The sequence below is a fragment of the Leopardus geoffroyi genome, chromosome B4 (assembly GCF_018350155.1).
Source record: "Leopardus geoffroyi isolate Oge1 chromosome B4, O.geoffroyi_Oge1_pat1.0, whole genome shotgun sequence".
Classification (NCBI taxonomy): domain Eukaryota; kingdom Metazoa; phylum Chordata; class Mammalia; order Carnivora; family Felidae; genus Leopardus; species Leopardus geoffroyi.
In genome coordinates this window covers 55652689-55669525 of record NC_059341.1, presented here as the reverse complement: position 1 = coordinate 55669525, position 16837 = coordinate 55652689, and the positions used below count along the sequence as shown (strand labels likewise).

Genomic DNA, 16837 nt, shown 5'->3' with positions numbered 1-16837 from the left:
TAATAAAATTTCAGTGTAATGAAAAAAATCCAAACTTCCTTCACACTCATCCCAGGAATATAGTTTCTGGGGGTGGAAAAATGAGAAGCCCTCATTGAGATGTCCACGTGGGTAGCAGCATCTACAGGTTATATGCAAGGCTTAAGACGCAGAAGATTTAAAAAAAATTTTTTTTCAACGTTTATTTATTTTTTGGGACAGAGAGAGACAGAGCATGAACAGGGGAGGGTCAGAGAGAGAGGGAGACACAGAATCGGAAACAGGCTCCAGGCTCTGAGCCATCAGCCCAGAGCCCGACTCGGGGCTCAAACTCACGGACCGCGAGATCGTGACCTGGCTGAAGTCGGACGCTTAACCGACTGCGCCACTCAGGCGCCCCAAGATGCAGAAGATTTAAATGAAGGGAACTTGAGTTCCCACAGAGCACCAGGGAAATATATCAGTGAGTGTAGCATAGAGAACATAGGAAAATGAGAGAGGGATGCCTGTTGTACTATTGGGGTGAAATAATAAGACTCTGGAAGGGGCTTGCATTTAAAGCTCTTGTGAAAGAAGAGGGAGACGAAAAGCATAATGGACTGATTGATCTCAAGGTTCTAAATGTATTTCTGATGTACGGATGTTTCTGTTATAGCCAAGAAGTCACTGGAAGCCAATACAAGCTAGCTTACATTCTCTAGTATCAACACTTCTCTATGACCCTAGCTCACTGTATCATATGTCACATATTAGGCACTAGTCATTGAATGAATACATAAATCAATGAATGTGCCAAAGAGAAAACTATTCAAAAGTTGTCTGGGGCTCAGGAAAACTCAGTCTGAAAAGGGAGGAATGCCATGATAAATGTTAATCACAATGGGAGCAACCGACAGATAATGGGGGTCTTTCACAGTTGTCCAAGGCTAGATGGGAGAGAAATCACCATGCTTTCCTGAGTCCTGTGCAACAGAATGAAGATCAAATGGGCTTTCAAGCTCTCCAAATTCAGCGTTGGGTGGAGTCACAAGGGTCAATATTTAAACATGTGGACACATTCAGTTTACCCAATGAGAGGCTCTTAGTTTTCACCAATTTCCAAGAAGCGCTTGAAGTGATGTATGAAGTTACATACCATGAAATAGGAGAATAAACATAAAATAAAACTCAAGACAAAAGAATGTGTAAATTACTGTAGAAAAAATAGAGGCCAAAAAGAAAGTTAAAACTTACATATACAGTGATTATATAATTACAATTGGAAAAAAAATGAGAGCTAATACATTAAAACTTGTACAAAATAAAATAGGAATAAAGGACTTCAATTTGAAGAATGTAATAGGATTAGACTTTGAGCTGCTAGATTAAAGAGATAAAGTATCTTGGGCAATATATTTAGTTAAGACATCTGGCAGCAACCTATTGGGAAACACTTTGTGTCACCTTTTTTTTTTTTTTTTTTTTTGATAGAAGGAATGAAATAAATCGTATACATTTGTCCACAGAAACACATTTTTCTAGCATGACCTATTATTACAAGTCCTGTTGCATATAGGGAAATAAGTGACACCATAGACACTATATCCCACTACAAGTTAAAGATACAGACCAGTTCATCTTATGACTCTATCATAAAAACATAGACCATGATATTAAATCCTAAAACCATGAACTCAAGGTCACAGGAGGGTAATCAGAAACAGATGGACAAAGATCACATGATCTAGATACTTGGTTTTTAAATGACCACATTTAATGAAGAGCAAGAACTTGGAGGTTCTAGATGAATGGATGCAAGCCCATTCCATCTTCAGGCTCAAATATCAGATGCTTTGGGTCACCACTACAGCTTCCTATACAGCTTGGATCATCTGCTGTTGATTTCTAAATAAAGTGTACATACTCTAAGCATAAATACCTTTTTCTCCCTTGCATTGCCTGTTATTACTGCAAGCCCATGTGTTCCTTATATGGCAGGTGTACTTTGGAAGGTGGCTGATAGAGGGGAGTCCTTACGTGGTGCTATTTGACATAGGCTCTTCGGCTTGGAACCTGGACAGGTGGAAGGGAGATCTCTGGGAAGCATGCAGTGTCGGCATCCCTTATCATGACCGAGAAGCCAACGATATGCTAATATTCGGATCTTTAACCGCCTGGTTCTTAAAAGAGGTATAGTTTATCATATAGTCATACAACAGAGGAGGAACATGATTGTGGTCTGTGCCCAGCAATGATCCCATGATTTTGAGATTAAGCTAAATGCAATGATGCCATCATGATTGTCCTAATACATTTCAAAAGAATCTGAGAAAATGTTAGCTTTCCTCTAACTAGATGCTAGCCTTTGGGATGGTTGATGATCATGCACTATGTACATGAATTCTAGACTTATGGGAGTAGAAAGTAGCTTGAAATATTTGGTTTTGTTTATGCACGAGTACTTGTGCAGTTGCAGTGGCTTTTAGATATTTCCATCATTTTCTAAGGGCTGAAGTGATCTCAGCAGGTGCTAAGGAGTCCACAGTAGTGCAATATCCCCAAAATGAAAAAAAAATTAAAAAATAAAAAACCAAGAGCCTTAGAAATCAATTCCTGTGAAACAAGCCAAGCCTGCACTTTCTTAAGTTCTCAAAGCATGGCAGGAGGATTTTTTTTTTGCATTCCTTGCATTAACTCAAAATGATTATGCCTAACTTAAAAATCAGATGGTGAAGGAAGAACATCCCTAGTAAAGGGGGGGGGGGGTGTAGTCTAAGGACAAATCACAGAACTGCATGCTTGGCAGTGTGTCCCCTTGACCAGTCTTTCTTACCGATGAAGTCATATTCCAATAGCCACAAAAAGGTTGCCGTGAAGTCAAGGGGAAGGTGAAGGGGCAGTCCCATTGCTTGTGTTGGTGACAGAATTAGGAGAACAGGGTGAGGGTGCTGACAAGATCTGGCTTAATGACAGTAAGCAGTTTTGTGTTATCATCAGTTGGTGGAACCAACTCTTCCTCTGAAAACTGCCTCCCTGAGCCACTGCCCCCCAGGACTGAGGTCAGCTTCCGTGTGTGTGTGTGTGTGTGTGTGTGTGTGTGTGTGTCTGCCCTCTTCCTTTCTGTTAAAGAGAACTGGAGAGGAGAGAAGCAAGAAAATAAAGCCCCAATATTCTCTAAAATAAAGCCGTTTCAGAAACAGAAATTTTCTTTGATTCAAAGGGTAAATAAAGACATTGACAAAAATCCCAGGCTGCTGGGCAAGCCCTGTTTCTGCAGTCACCTCTTGGATGCCACCAATCTGTGCAACTGCTAATAACTGTGAGGAAATTTTGAAGAGCAGGTACTCTAAAATACAAATGTCCTAGCCTAAGTCAGTGGTTCTCAAAGAGTATTTCCATGGGCCACCAGCAGCATCACCTGCAAACATGTAAGACATGAGAGCTCTTGCCTCCAGCCCAGAATTATTGAATTAGATTACCTGGCGATGGGACCCAGATATCCATGATTAACCAGCCTTCCAGGTGATGCTGATGTTCTCTAAATATGAGAACTGCCTCCTTGGGTAAACTTTCGGCTTCCCAATTCTCTGCTCAGTTTTCTTGAATGCACATGTTTTGCGTTATCAATTCTACTCCCTCATTGAGGAAATAGGCAGTCATAATGGCAGTGGGATGTAAATATTAAAAGTAGAATGTAAAGGGTGAAACAAGGTAAGTTTAAGGCAAAGAAACTGACACCTCCCTAGTTTTAGATCTAGACCGGGATTAGACCTATGTTCTCAGGGTCTTACTAAATTAGGATTTGCTTCTAAACAAGTTATTAGTCCCCTTCTGCCCAGTTCCATATTCTTAAAATAATATGTCAGTTAAAATGCTTTTGGGTGCAAATAACAGAAAATCCAAATAAGATGGAGTTAAAACATGAAGTCATTTATTGTTTGTTTCAAAAGAAGCTTGTAAGAGGGTAGTCCCAACTGATTCAGCTGCTCAGCGAGATCTTCAAGAATATTATTGCTATTATTCATTCATCCATTCAATGAATATTTATTGAGTGCTTCCTGTGCATTTGTTCTATGAGGCCCCTCTGTAGATACAAAAAATAAATCTGATCCATTACTGCAAGGAAGGATTATACCATAAAAATACATGGGTTTTATGAACATGCAGCTAAACCCTATAAAACAATTCTGCTTGCTAAATCTGTACACATCATGTTTAACTCTCTTTAAATTTTGCTAAAATTAACAGGTATGATAACTTTCCTTATGCTGTGGGTCATGGGCAAAGTCAGGCTTTACCAACTGTTTTAAATGCTTCTTCTCTGATGTAGGTGACGGATCATGCAGATGGGAAACATGTCATTGCACAATTCCACGAATGGCAGGCAGGAACTGGACTGATCCTTTCTCGAGCTCGGAAGCTTCCTATTGCTACAATATTTACCACTCATGCCACACTGCTTGGCAGGTACCTCTGTGCAGCAAACATTGATTTCTACAACCATCTCGATAAGGTAAAAAGTCCTTCCTCCTTCCTCCCTCACCACCTTTCTTTCTGATCCTTGAAACTGAAAGATGAGAAGTATTGATCTTTACATTTCATCTGCCAGCCAGATGGCAGAAATGCCCTTTTAACTAATCAGTATTCATGACAAAGCCTCCCCTGAGGTGACAGCTGATTCAGTTTAACTTTGTTCAGAGTGCAGTAGAGTGTTGTGGTGACAGGCCGATGTCTACCTACTTTGGAGCGACAGACCCAAGATCCCAGGAGGCATGGTGGGCGTAGGTGGGTTGGACTCCTGTCTACCCTGAAGCTGGAGAAACACGGTGAGAATGCTAGATCCACACGAGCTCTGAGTGGCAGCTACAGACCAAGGGTTCTAGGCATACAGCTTGCACTACGGGTCTTCCTCTCTCCTTTGAATGAATAAATGGTCAGCTTTCTCCTGTAACTCTGCAATGTGTAGGTGGAGTTTTGTGGGAGGGTCAAATAAGACAGGTTATTTAGAACAGGGATGTGGATCCTTGGTGATCAAACAGTTGGGTTTCATTATCCTAGTGGATTGCCCAACTCTAAAGAGGACCAAAGTCATTCAGTCTTGACTTTTTTCTTTTGTTTTCTGTCAGTTAAATCAGATTAATAAAAATATATCTTTTATATCATCATGTCAATAATATCAACAAAGTATCTGAGTACCACAAAGTCAGGCTTTTACAAATTTGGTATCTATATTGAAAATGAAATCAACTTAGCATTTTAGGGTCCTATTTACTGTCAGAAAAACTAGGAAGTTGGAAAGTTGATTTCTAAACACTTCCCCAGTTTAAAAAAGTCCTAGGATTCTGTGGAAATAATATGTGCATGTGTGAGTGGTATGTATGTGTGTGTGAGAGAGAGAGGGAGAGAGAGAGAGTTTGTAATACATGAACACTTAGATAACAGTAGTGGTAAGCTGTCCTACTATCCCAAAGACCTCTGAGTGCAGGAAAGTTCTTTCTGACAACCTTTAACATTTGAAAATCAATTTGTGGTCTTAATGAGAGTTTTTCTATGAAAAGGTCAGACTAATCTAAAGGTCAGATTGTAAACATAAGATGTACATTCAAAATAAAGTCACCAAGGAATTCAGAAAGTCAGATCAGGGAAATTTCCTGATGGTATGTACTAATGGTAGACTGATAAGGGCAAACCAGTGATCTGTGATAAGCTCAGAAACCTTATTTCCCAGAAAAGAGCAGACTTAGATTTTTGTGAAAGAGAAAATATTGGAGAAGCATATCAAGTATTTTACTTCAGTATACTTAAGACCATTATATAGTAACAGTTAATAAAAACAACTAATAAATTCATTGGATATTATTAGTTGCTTTTAAGTAAAAAAAATGATTATAGTATATAGTTACATAATTTATCCTCTTAATAAAATATCCTTTTATATCATACTTTTTTCAAATAGGATATATCTCACCAGCTTAAAGCTCTTCACTGGTTGAAATATGTGAGCTTAGTCAGCCCCAGCCTGTCTTTCTAGTAAAATATCCTTCCCAGCAGTGTGAGTATAGATCATAAGTAGTTAGGAACTAGATTTTGAGTTAAACTCCTAATCATTTTTCACAGAAAAAGCCCCCATAATCATTTTCTACAGCAGATCCCCCCACCTCATGCTCACAATAGGTTCAGAATTTGGATGTTGCATAATAACAACAAATTGTATACATGAAAATTTTTTAAAAGTTCAACATAAGAGATGAGTCATAATTTAGTCTTTGATGCAAGACCCAGAATCAGGTAAGCTCTGAATCTGGCAAATAAATATGGGGGAGAAATGGGAACAAGAATAATAGTACCCAACTGTTATAAAAACAGAAAGAGTAGGAGCACCTGGGGGGCTCAGTCAGTTGAGCCACCGACTTCAGCTCAGGTCATGATCTCACAGTTCATGAGTTCAAGCCCTGTATCAGGCTTGCTGCTATCAGCACAGAGCCTGATTCAGATCCTCTGCCCCCACCCCTCCCTGTCTCTCTCCTGCTTGCACTCTCTCAAAAATAAAAATTAAAATTAATTTAAAAACAGAAAGAGTAGAACTATTTCACTTAAATTTTAATTGCTCACTGAAAATATGTTTAGTTAATAGCCAGTTCAAAAGGACTTTGATGTCCCTTTAAGTTTTTAGTTAACTCTGTTAACTAAAATAGCATTTCAACCATTTTCAGCCAGCATATCAGTCTTCTGAGACTCTCCAAGAAGATATTTCCAAATTCATTTTTATTGGTCTAGACATTGATCGATTTTCCCCTCAATTATAATGGCTACATAACTACTGCTTTAAAAAAAGGCCATTAATTTTCTTATGCTTTGGACTCTCTTTCTTTGATGATATCAGGATTTCCTGGGTGGAAATGTAAGGACGGTGTTGTCTGGATGGAAATGAACAGACAGTGAAAGAAACCATAGACAATTGCTTGATGGATTTTAACTCTTCCATCTGACCAAGTTTTGAGCTCATCACCTTCAATCACAGGATTATCATCCTCTGTCACTAGACTGTGCTTTGCTGACTTATCTATGCTTTGCCTCACTTTTTGTTCTTTTTTACACATTTTCCTGAATTCAGGAAAAAGTAATGAGATATACAAAAATGTAGGAAAGTAAGATCCATGGTCAAAATATCCAGGGCCAGATATGTCCTAGATGTTGGAATTACCAGACAGAGATTTTAACAGGCTATCATAAACATGCGGAAAAGTGGACAATATGTATAAACACCTAGAGTTGCTGTAAACCACAGATGTGGCAAGCATACTGCAGGCCTGGAAGGTAATGGACCCCACAGGACCAGGAAAAGGCACATGCCTGTCTTCGTGGAGACCTTTCACGGGATCACGAGGCCTCTACTATTCTCCCTTTGTATATCTGCGTACTTGGTGTGCTCATCTAGACATCCTATCTTCTTATCTCTAAATGTCCAGATGGTAAACCCTTCCCCATATATGAAATCTTATTACTTTCTACAATACCAACAGAAACAACAATAATGATGATGATTATAGGTAAAGTTATTGAGCACTTTCCATGTGCCAGGCGCTTTTCTAAACATCTGTTATGTGTTATCTCATTTAATCTTCACAAAAGCTCAGTAACAGAAAACATTTCATACTTTTTCCAGAGTTATTTTTTCTAAGCATAGACCGTCTTTATCATATGTTTAAATGAGCCCTTTTAGTGCTTTCCACTGTATACAAGACAAAGGCTAACTTTCTAGCCTTGTCTATTGTCTTACTATGTCTCCTACATTCTATACTCTCTGCTACGGTCACATCAGATGCTATTTTTCTGCACATGCTATTTGACTTTATATTTTTTTACTTAAAAAATAGTTATTCATTTTTTTTTGAGAGAAAGAGAGAGAGAGTGAGCAGGGGAGGGGCAGAGCCTGACATGGGGCTCGATCCCATGAAGCATGAGATCAGGACCTGACCTGAGCTGAAATCAAGAGTCAGATGCTTAACCGAGTGAGCCACCCAGGAACCCTATTTGACTTTATGTACTTGTTCTTTAGGGCAGTTAATTTTTCAATCCAAAATAACCTTTCCCCAAATTAAAGTTTCATGTCCCAGTTCAAATGCCGTTTTATTCACATACATCTGATCCTTGAACAATACAACTTGGAGGTACAAAGATTAATAAATCATGGTCCTTGCCCTTGAAAATCTTACATTCTGGAAGTGATACTGACAATATAACCACTTGCATAGTATCAGCTATGTTTCCCTATTCTCAGTCCCACTCTGTAAATCAGTCTCACTCTGACCCTATGCCTTCCTCAGGCACTTACCTATTTCTGCCTAATTTTAACCTGTTTTCTCACTAATTTATAAGCTCTTTGAGGGCCACAGAAACAATAAATTACTCAACAAATATTGATTGAATGACAGATTTGATTGAATAAATGAGACCAGACATATAAGCCTTTGGGAAAACTTCAGCTGATCCAAGGATGCCATATAGAGCCCTGATTCAAACATTTTCAGATAAATAGTTGCAAACATTACAGACAAGAAAGAATCCTCTAAGACTTGCTTTGTTGTAGTCTTTAGAATCATCTACTTAGTCTTTTTTGGTATTTTCCTCTATATGGGACAGTAGTTACTGGGACTGCCTTGGTCGAGCTGGAGTCTAAATGTTCTAAAAGCAGGAGGTAGCACCATCTTGGAGTCAGACTGATTAAGGATCAGTTTAGGGCTCTGCTAAGACACTTAATAGGAATGTGGTCTTGGGCAGATTTCCTAACCTCTACAAGCTTCAAGTTTCCCCTTCACAAAATGAAGACACAATACAAGCCTTAGTGATTTATGAGGATTAAATATGACATCATGCTTAGAAGAGAGCTTGATGAGTACTGTTGAGCTTCTAATACTCTTTATTATGGAAAACACCCTGCTAATATAATACCAGAAACTTGATATACTTTTCTCTCTTAAACACAGCTAGTTTCATCTGCAGCTATGTGAGACATAATATTCAGCAACTAAGCAAAATGGCAAAAGCCCATAACTGTTGCCAACTATTTAATCAATTGTTTGGTGTTTGGCTTGTTGGTTTTTATTTATTTTTTTTTATTTAAAAAAAATTTTTTTTTTCAATGTTTATTTTTGAGACAGAGAGAGACAGAGCATGAACAGGGGAGGGGCAGAGACAGAGGGAGACACAGAATCTGAAACAGGCTGCAGGCTCTGAGCGGTCAGCACAGAGCCCGACGCGGGGCTCGAACTCACGGGCCGTGAGATCATGACCTGAGCCGAAGTCCCGAAGTCGGACGCTTAACCGACCAAGCCACCCAGGCGCCCCGGCTTGTTGGTTTTTAAAGTTGTTTTGTTTTTTTTTTTTTTAAGTTAAGATACCCAGAATAAAGGATGATTGCACAATTTAACACACCATCCAATTAAAGTAACCATACACCTCTTGAAATTATACAGTGGTAGGAGTTATGTAACCCTGGAAAATCATTTGTCTTTTCTCTTTGTCAGAAAGCTTTTCAGTGAATTAAGGGTGATAATAATTATCCTTATTTTCAGTATCGACTTTACTGTCGGCTTTGTTTCTTTGCTTATGGGGAAAATATGATAAGGTCCTTGGGGAAAGTAATTAGCTCAATGTTTATAAAATGTAAGGTAAGTTAATATAATTAAGATATCAAAAATTAAGAATTCTAAGTAATTACAGCAAAGTAGAAATATTCACATGAGGATTAAACAGCAGTTTAGAAGCAGAAATGAACAATACTTTTTAAAATGTTTATTTATATTTTGAAAGAGGGCGGGGGGAGGGGCAGAGAGAGAGGGACAGAAAGAATTCCAAGCAGGCTCTGTGCTGTCTGTACAGAGCCTGATGCAGGGTTTCATCTCAGGAACCATGAGATCAAGACCTGAGCTGAAATCAAGAGTCAGGCACTTAATGGACTAAGCCACCCACGTGCCCCTGAACAGTACTTTTTAAAGCATGAGTGGCTGGGGGTGCCTGGGTGGCTAAGTGGGCTAAGCGTCGGACTTTGGCTCAGGTTATAATCTTGTTGTCCATGGGTTTGAGCCCCACGTCAGCTCTGTGCTGACAGCTCAGAGCCTGGAGCCTACTTGGGATTCAGTCTCTCCCTCTCTCTCTCTCTCTGCTCCTCTCTCGCTCATGCTCTGTCTCTCAAAAATAAACACTAAAAATTTTTTTTAATAAAATAAATAAATAAAACATGAGTGGGTATATATTTTAGTAATAGGTTTAATAAAAAGTTACTACTTTTTTCTGGTCATAAAATTTTACACAGTCTTGAAGAAAAACAGTATGAATATATGTGATTTTGTTTTCCTTGTGTAAATGGATCAGTACAGCTGATCCTTGAACAATACAGGTCTGAACTGCACAGGTTCACTCATGCACAGATTTTTTCAATAAGTACAGTACTATAAATGTATTTTCTCTTCCTTATGATATTCTTAACAGCATTTTCTTTTCTCTAGCTTATTATATTGTAAAAATACAGTATGTAACACATATACAAATATGTGTTAATCAACTGTTTTTGTCATTGGTAAGGCTTCTGGTCAACAGTAGTCTACTAGTAGTTAAGTATGGGGGGAGTCAAAAGTTAAATGCAGATTTCTGACTACATAGGGGGTCAATGCCACTAACCTCCATGCTTTTCAAGCGTCAGTAGTATGAGAAAATGTGTTTGTGTTTTTGCTTTTTCCTTCTTTTTTTCTTTTAAACAGTTTGACATAGACAAAGAGGCTGGGGAAAGGCAGATTTACCACCGGTATTGCATGGAGCGAGCCTCTGTCCATTGTGCTCATGTGTTCACCACAGTATCTGAAATAACAGCAATAGAGGCAGAACATATGCTGAAGAGAAAGCCTGGTAATTATTATCTCTGAGTTTGTCAGCAGTCTTTCAGTCCTAAATGACATTGAAGTATAAAAATTTTGTTTAAAACAAAGAAAAATCCATAAAATAATAGAGGAAAAATTGCATTCACTATTACCACCCAGATCTTTACACATATTTTAATTCTCAATTTCAGTAGCTTTGTAATAAAATGAACACTAAGCTATATCTACAACATAGTAGTGTTCAATCTGTGCTTGTTGAATGAATGAGCTATGCTTGAAATAGGCCTATGTCCTAGGGTTGTCACAGTGACTTGGTGGGTGTAAGCAAGTTAACTTTTTTATTTTAAGGAAATAAAAGTTCAGAAAATATCAGAAATTTGTGTGAGATTATGTCAGTCCTACATCTTATGACATTGCCCCATCAGTCCTGTTTAGTAGAAACATACTGTTTTACTTCTCCCAAGACCTCGAAAGCTTTTCTGGGAACTATCTCCAGATCCATCCAGAGGTTGCAATGCCAAGAGGCATGTTCATAAAACATAACTCTAGGTGCCTGGGTGGCTCAGTAGGTTAAGTGTCTGACTATTGCTTTTGACTTAGGTCATGATCTCATGGTTGTGAGATCAAGCCCCTCTCTGAGCTGACAGTTTGGAGCTTGCTTGGGAGTCTCTCTCTCCCTCTCTCTCTCTGTCCCTCCCCTGGTTGTGCTCTCTCTCCCTCTTTCTCAAAATAAATAAATAAACTTTAAAAAAATTTGACTCTATCACCTGGCCACAGCAGATTGGTCCAGAGGTAGATACCCAGCATAAACCAGGCCAATCAGAATACTCCCACAGGAGGGAGTCTAAACAGATGAGTCTGTATGAATGCACTCTTGTATAACAGAAATGTCAGCTTTGAGGGGCATCTGGGGGCTCAGTTGGTTGAGCGCCCAACTCTTGATTTTGGCTCAGGTCATGATCTCACAGTTGGTGAGATGGAGACCCACTGTCAGCACAGAGCCTGCTTGGGATTCACTCTCTCCCTCTTTCTCTGCCCCTCCCCCACTCCCTCTCTCTGCCTCAAAATAAAATAAATAAACATTAAAAAAAAAGAAATGTCAGCTTTGAAGCTGTTGGCAGTGCCCACTTTTCTTCTATGTTGTATGGGATGCAAAGAAGGCTAACCTACAGTGAGGTACAATGAAAAGCAGAAACAGACTCTAGATTCTCCACAGTGACTTAAACTAATGGTGTAAACCAATTCCTGAAGCCCAGAGAAACCCTTGCCATGAGACACTAGCATCCTGTGAATAAATTCCTCATTATTGTAGATAAACCAGGGTTAGGACCTATTCACAGAGTGTTAGCACTGGGTCTGTTACTTGCGACCAAACAGTCCTCATTAATATATCCTCTTTCTTTAATCCCTGTGATCTTGTCTCTGGTTGTCTTTCTTCCAAATATAGGTTGTTGAATGTCTAGAGGAAGTATTTCAAGGTGCCAGGTAATTAAAAAAAAAAAAGAATCCAAGAAATTTGAATCATGGCAGAATAAAGAGCCTATTCCTCTTTTGTCTTTCCAAGTATTCTCCAGCATTCAGTTGGATTATCACTGTCATGTCCCTTACAGAAACGTACTCCATCACCACGCTATTTCTTTCTTGCATATTTCTTGTTTCTTGCAGACAGTATCTTTTTCTGAGCTTACAAAAATACTTGTGGTTTTTTTTTTCCTGTTTTAAAATAAAACTTTCTCTTAAAGCTACTATCCTATCTGCACAATCTCATCCTTATATAGCTATGTTTGTGAAACAATGAAAAAAAATTCCAGAGGAAATAAAGTCATAATAAGGAGATATTCATATACATTTTGGGCTTCTATATCTTTTTGGACAATACAGCTGACCACCACAGTGGATAAAAGCCTAGACCTCAGAGCCAGGCTGCCTTGTTTTTTAAATCCTACCGCTGTTACTTTGTAGTTACTTTGATCTTGGCCAAATAACTTAACCTCTCAACAGGCCAGTTTCTTCATCTGTAAAATGGGGATAGCAAAATAACTTATACTTCTTGTGGTTTGACAAAAATTAAATTAATATTTATCAAATATACTAGAGTCTAGCACAAGGTAAGCACTATATAATGTTATGGAAAGATAAATACATTATAAGGGAGGATTGTCTACTATCCAGATCACACTATACAGTTCATCTAGGAATTATTCACGAGGGCTTTTACTAGAAACCTTGGAAACCTAAAATCCACTCTGCTGTGGGGAGGTATGCAAAGGAGTATAGCATTTGCCCAATTACTTAGTAAAAACTCATAAGAACCATGAGTTGTTTATATGAGAAATGACCAAGAAGCCTGAGTTGATTTTGTGGAACCATTTCAAAGGGGAGTTTGTTGGGGCACCTGGGTGGCTCGGTGGGTTAAGCATCTGACTTCGGCTCAGGTCACGATCTTGCGGTTCCAGCAGTTTGAGCCCTGCATCAGACTCTGTGCTGACAGGTCAGAGCCTGGAGCCTGCTTCAGATTCTGTGTTTCCCTCTCTCTCTCTGCTCTGCTCCACTCACACTTTTTGTCTCTGTCTCTTTCTCTGTCTCAAAAATAAACAAACATTAAAAAAAAAAAACTTAAGGTAGTTTGTTAACTGTAAAATATCCTTCAAAAATAATGGCATATTTATAATTTTAACTCAAATCTCAAATCTAGCAAAAATCTCCAATGCCATATGTTAAATTTTTTTGACATAGCTTCTTTTTTTTTTTAATCTCATTTGTTTTTACTGCTACTAAATGCAACAACCCATGAATTCAAGTCAGTAGGTAGCTCTAATTTTGTACTCCGAGTAGTCTCTATCTTTCTTGTCACAGACTAGTATTCTGGAAAACAAAAATGTCTTCCTGCTTGAGTAAAATCTTCTGGGAATTAGAAATAAAGGCTTGCCTTTCCAGTGTTCCAAGTGGACAGAACATTTCCCACATAGTCGGTCAAAATAAGTTGCTAATAGGTAGTTCAGTGTACAAAATGATTAAAGACACAACACGTGGGGCGCCTGGGTGGCTCGTCGGTTGAGCGTCCAACTTCCGCTCAGGTCATGATCTCACAACTCTTGAGTTCGAGCCCCGCATCGGGCTCTGTGCTGACAGCTCAGAGCCTGGAGCCTGCTTCCCATTCTGTGTCTTCCTCTCTCTCTGGCCCTCCCCTGCTCATGTTCTGTCTCTCTCTGTCGCAAAAATAAATAAAAACATTGAAAAAAATAAAAAAAAAAATAAAGACACAACACGTGGAGGCATAATGCATGGATTCTACTCCTACTGACACTTGTGTTCTCGGACAGATTCCTTAACAACTCTGTGCCTCCGTTTCTGTCTCTGAAAATGCAGATAAGAACACCTACTCCATTGGTTTTTGCAAGGATTAAATGAATTACATTTTAAAGTGTTTAGAACAGTGCCTGGTGCATAGTAAGCAATCAATAAAGGAAAATTATACTAATCATTATTAGTGCTTTTAATTAGATGTTTCATTGTACTAGTTTATATTATTTTGGTCACACACTCCTGATTTCCTATATCAACAATTTATTGTGAAGTGTTACGAATTTTTAGTTCTATGCTAGAAACTAGAAATGTTAATAGACATCTAATTTTATATATTTAAGCACACTATTTTTCTACAATGGTACCCTCTCCCAAGAGAAGATATTTATGGTGATCTTATTTTTGCTTTTCCAGATGTAGTTACTCCAAATGGCTTGAGTGTTAAGAAATTTTCAGCAGTACATGAGTTTCAAAATCTACATGCCACGTACAAGGCCAGGATCCAAGATTTTGTTCGAGGTCATTTCTATGGGTATGCTTTTCTTTATTAAAAAAAAAAAAAAAAAAAAAAAAGCACAGGGGCACCTGGGTGGCTCAGTCATTTGGGTGTCTGACTTCGGCTCAGGTCATGGATGGATTCGAGCCCTGTGTCAGGCTCTGTGCTGACAGTATGGAGCCTGGAGCCTGCTTCAGATTCTTGTTTCACTCTCTCTCTCTCTCTGACCCTCCCCACTCACCCTCTGTCTCTCTCTCAAAAATAAATGAACATTTAAAAAAATTTTTTAAAAATAGCACGTTTTAGGGACCTATGACATAGAGAAAACAAGATTGTTATAGTAAATGTTTACCTTTCTCAGTCCCATTAAATTTTAACAGAATTCATTTGTACATTTTGTTGCTGTTGTCTTATTTTATTTGAAACTGTTTTGTTTTGTTTTAGTCATCTGGACTTTGACCTTGAAAAGACTTTGTTCCTTTTCATTGCTGGGAGATACGAGTTTTCAAACAAAGGAGCTGACATCTTCCTAGAAGCCTTATCCAGGTTAAATTTCCTGCTGAGGGTAAGAACACCCTAGGTGGTACACCATGTACTACTTTTATAACAGGACTTCCTTCTGTGAGAAGTAAAGAACTTTCTGGTTTCTTAGGATGTTTTCAAGAGAATACATGATTTTGATTACTTAAAATGACAACCTTATTCTAAAAATGACTCTGGTCTTTCAATTTGCTTATTGGGATTGCTACATTGTTCACTTGTATATTAACTGATCAGATATTTTTTAAAGAGAGCCACAAGCTTATGGTGTTATGTTTTAAGATGACATTGTAACATTCCTTCTCCTGTCCCAAGAGTTAATCGATTGAAAGATAAATATGAGGAAATCAAGCAAACGCAGAACAAAATTTGCAATTTTTAAAACCAAAAAAGTCTTTAATGGAAGATGTGGCTTGGTATATGACACCAATAGGCTTCCTAATATTGAACTTGCTATTAGAACTCGTTATCTCATCCGATTGCCATCTTCCCCCAACCTAAGAAGGCCTTCAGAGGAACGTGTACCATGCACAGCTGGCAACCAAGCCTTTGCTCTCTGTACAACTGGGCAGACACACACAAATGCTTTTCCTCTCCCTACTCATCTGCCATGCCTCCCCCTGAGATTAAGAGTCTTGAATTGTGAAACTAGGAGATGTCCCACTACAGGGACACATGAAGGAGGGGAAAGGAGCCTCCCACTTCAATGTGGAATCATTTTTTTTTTTTTTTTTTTTTTTTTTTTTGCTCAGGAAGGTGAGACTTAATATAGGTTCCCAGTTAATCCAGCAATAAAACTTGTGCCAGTAGAAGCAGCTATACAAAATGGTATCATGTAAAAGCTAGTGATGAAAGTTACTGGCTTATATTCTAATTCTATCATGTAGAAATACAGAATAAATAAGAGTACGCTATAGGTGATGGGTGTAGAATTTCAATCTTACTGAGATACCAAGACAATCTAAACTTTACTGAGCTCTGAACCACTGTCCAGTTAATTTTTTTTCTTGCACCTAGATTTGTTTTTGCCTTAGAGCAGATATTGTACTAAGTATCCTAAAAGATTTCCTGATACCACATTAATAAAGAAGTAATACATTAATAAAGACCAGATGGATTTTTCTAGAATAGGCTGGAATAATCTTATTCCGTAATATTCCTAGTATGTATCTATTCAACAAGCTTTATAGATGGAGTCAAGGCTATATCAAACATATATCATGTTTAGGGACATTATTAATCAATTTATCTATACATTTATTTAACAGTCACTTTAAATATATATATATACACACATATATATGTGTGTATAATAAATAAATATATATATTTAATATTTTATTGTCAGGTTAGCTAACATACAGTGTATACATTGTAGTCTTGGCTTCAGGAATAGATTCCCATGATTCATCACTTACATACAACACCCAGTGCTCATCCCAACAAGGGCCCTTCTCAATACCTATCACCTGTTTTCCCTGCCCCCCCCAATCCCCCACCCCCATCAACCCTCAGTTTATTGTCTGTATTTAAGAGTCTCTTATGGTTTGCCTCCCTCTCTGTTTGTAACTTATTTTTCCTTCCCTTCCCCTATGGTCTTCTGTTAAGTTTCTCAAATTCCACATATGACTAAAACATATGATATCCATCTTTTTCCGAC

The 16837-nt window shown here is 38.3% G+C and overlaps 1 protein-coding gene across 2 annotated transcripts in view; it reads left to right on the top strand.

The window, feature by feature from the left end:
- GYS2 (glycogen synthase 2) overlaps nucleotides 1–16837 on the top strand; it is a 51985-nt gene that overhangs the window by 11717 nt on the left and 23431 nt on the right. For both annotated transcript variants that reach the window (XM_045463010.1, XM_045463009.1), the window contains exons 3-7: nucleotides 1957–2148; nucleotides 4289–4471; nucleotides 10719–10863; nucleotides 14556–14673; nucleotides 15082–15202. In XM_045463010.1, coding sequence (XP_045318966.1) covers nucleotides 1957–2148; nucleotides 4289–4471; nucleotides 10719–10863; nucleotides 14556–14673; nucleotides 15082–15202 — 759 coding nt within the window. The remainder of the gene's footprint in view (nucleotides 1–1956; nucleotides 2149–4288; nucleotides 4472–10718; nucleotides 10864–14555; nucleotides 14674–15081; nucleotides 15203–16837) is intronic.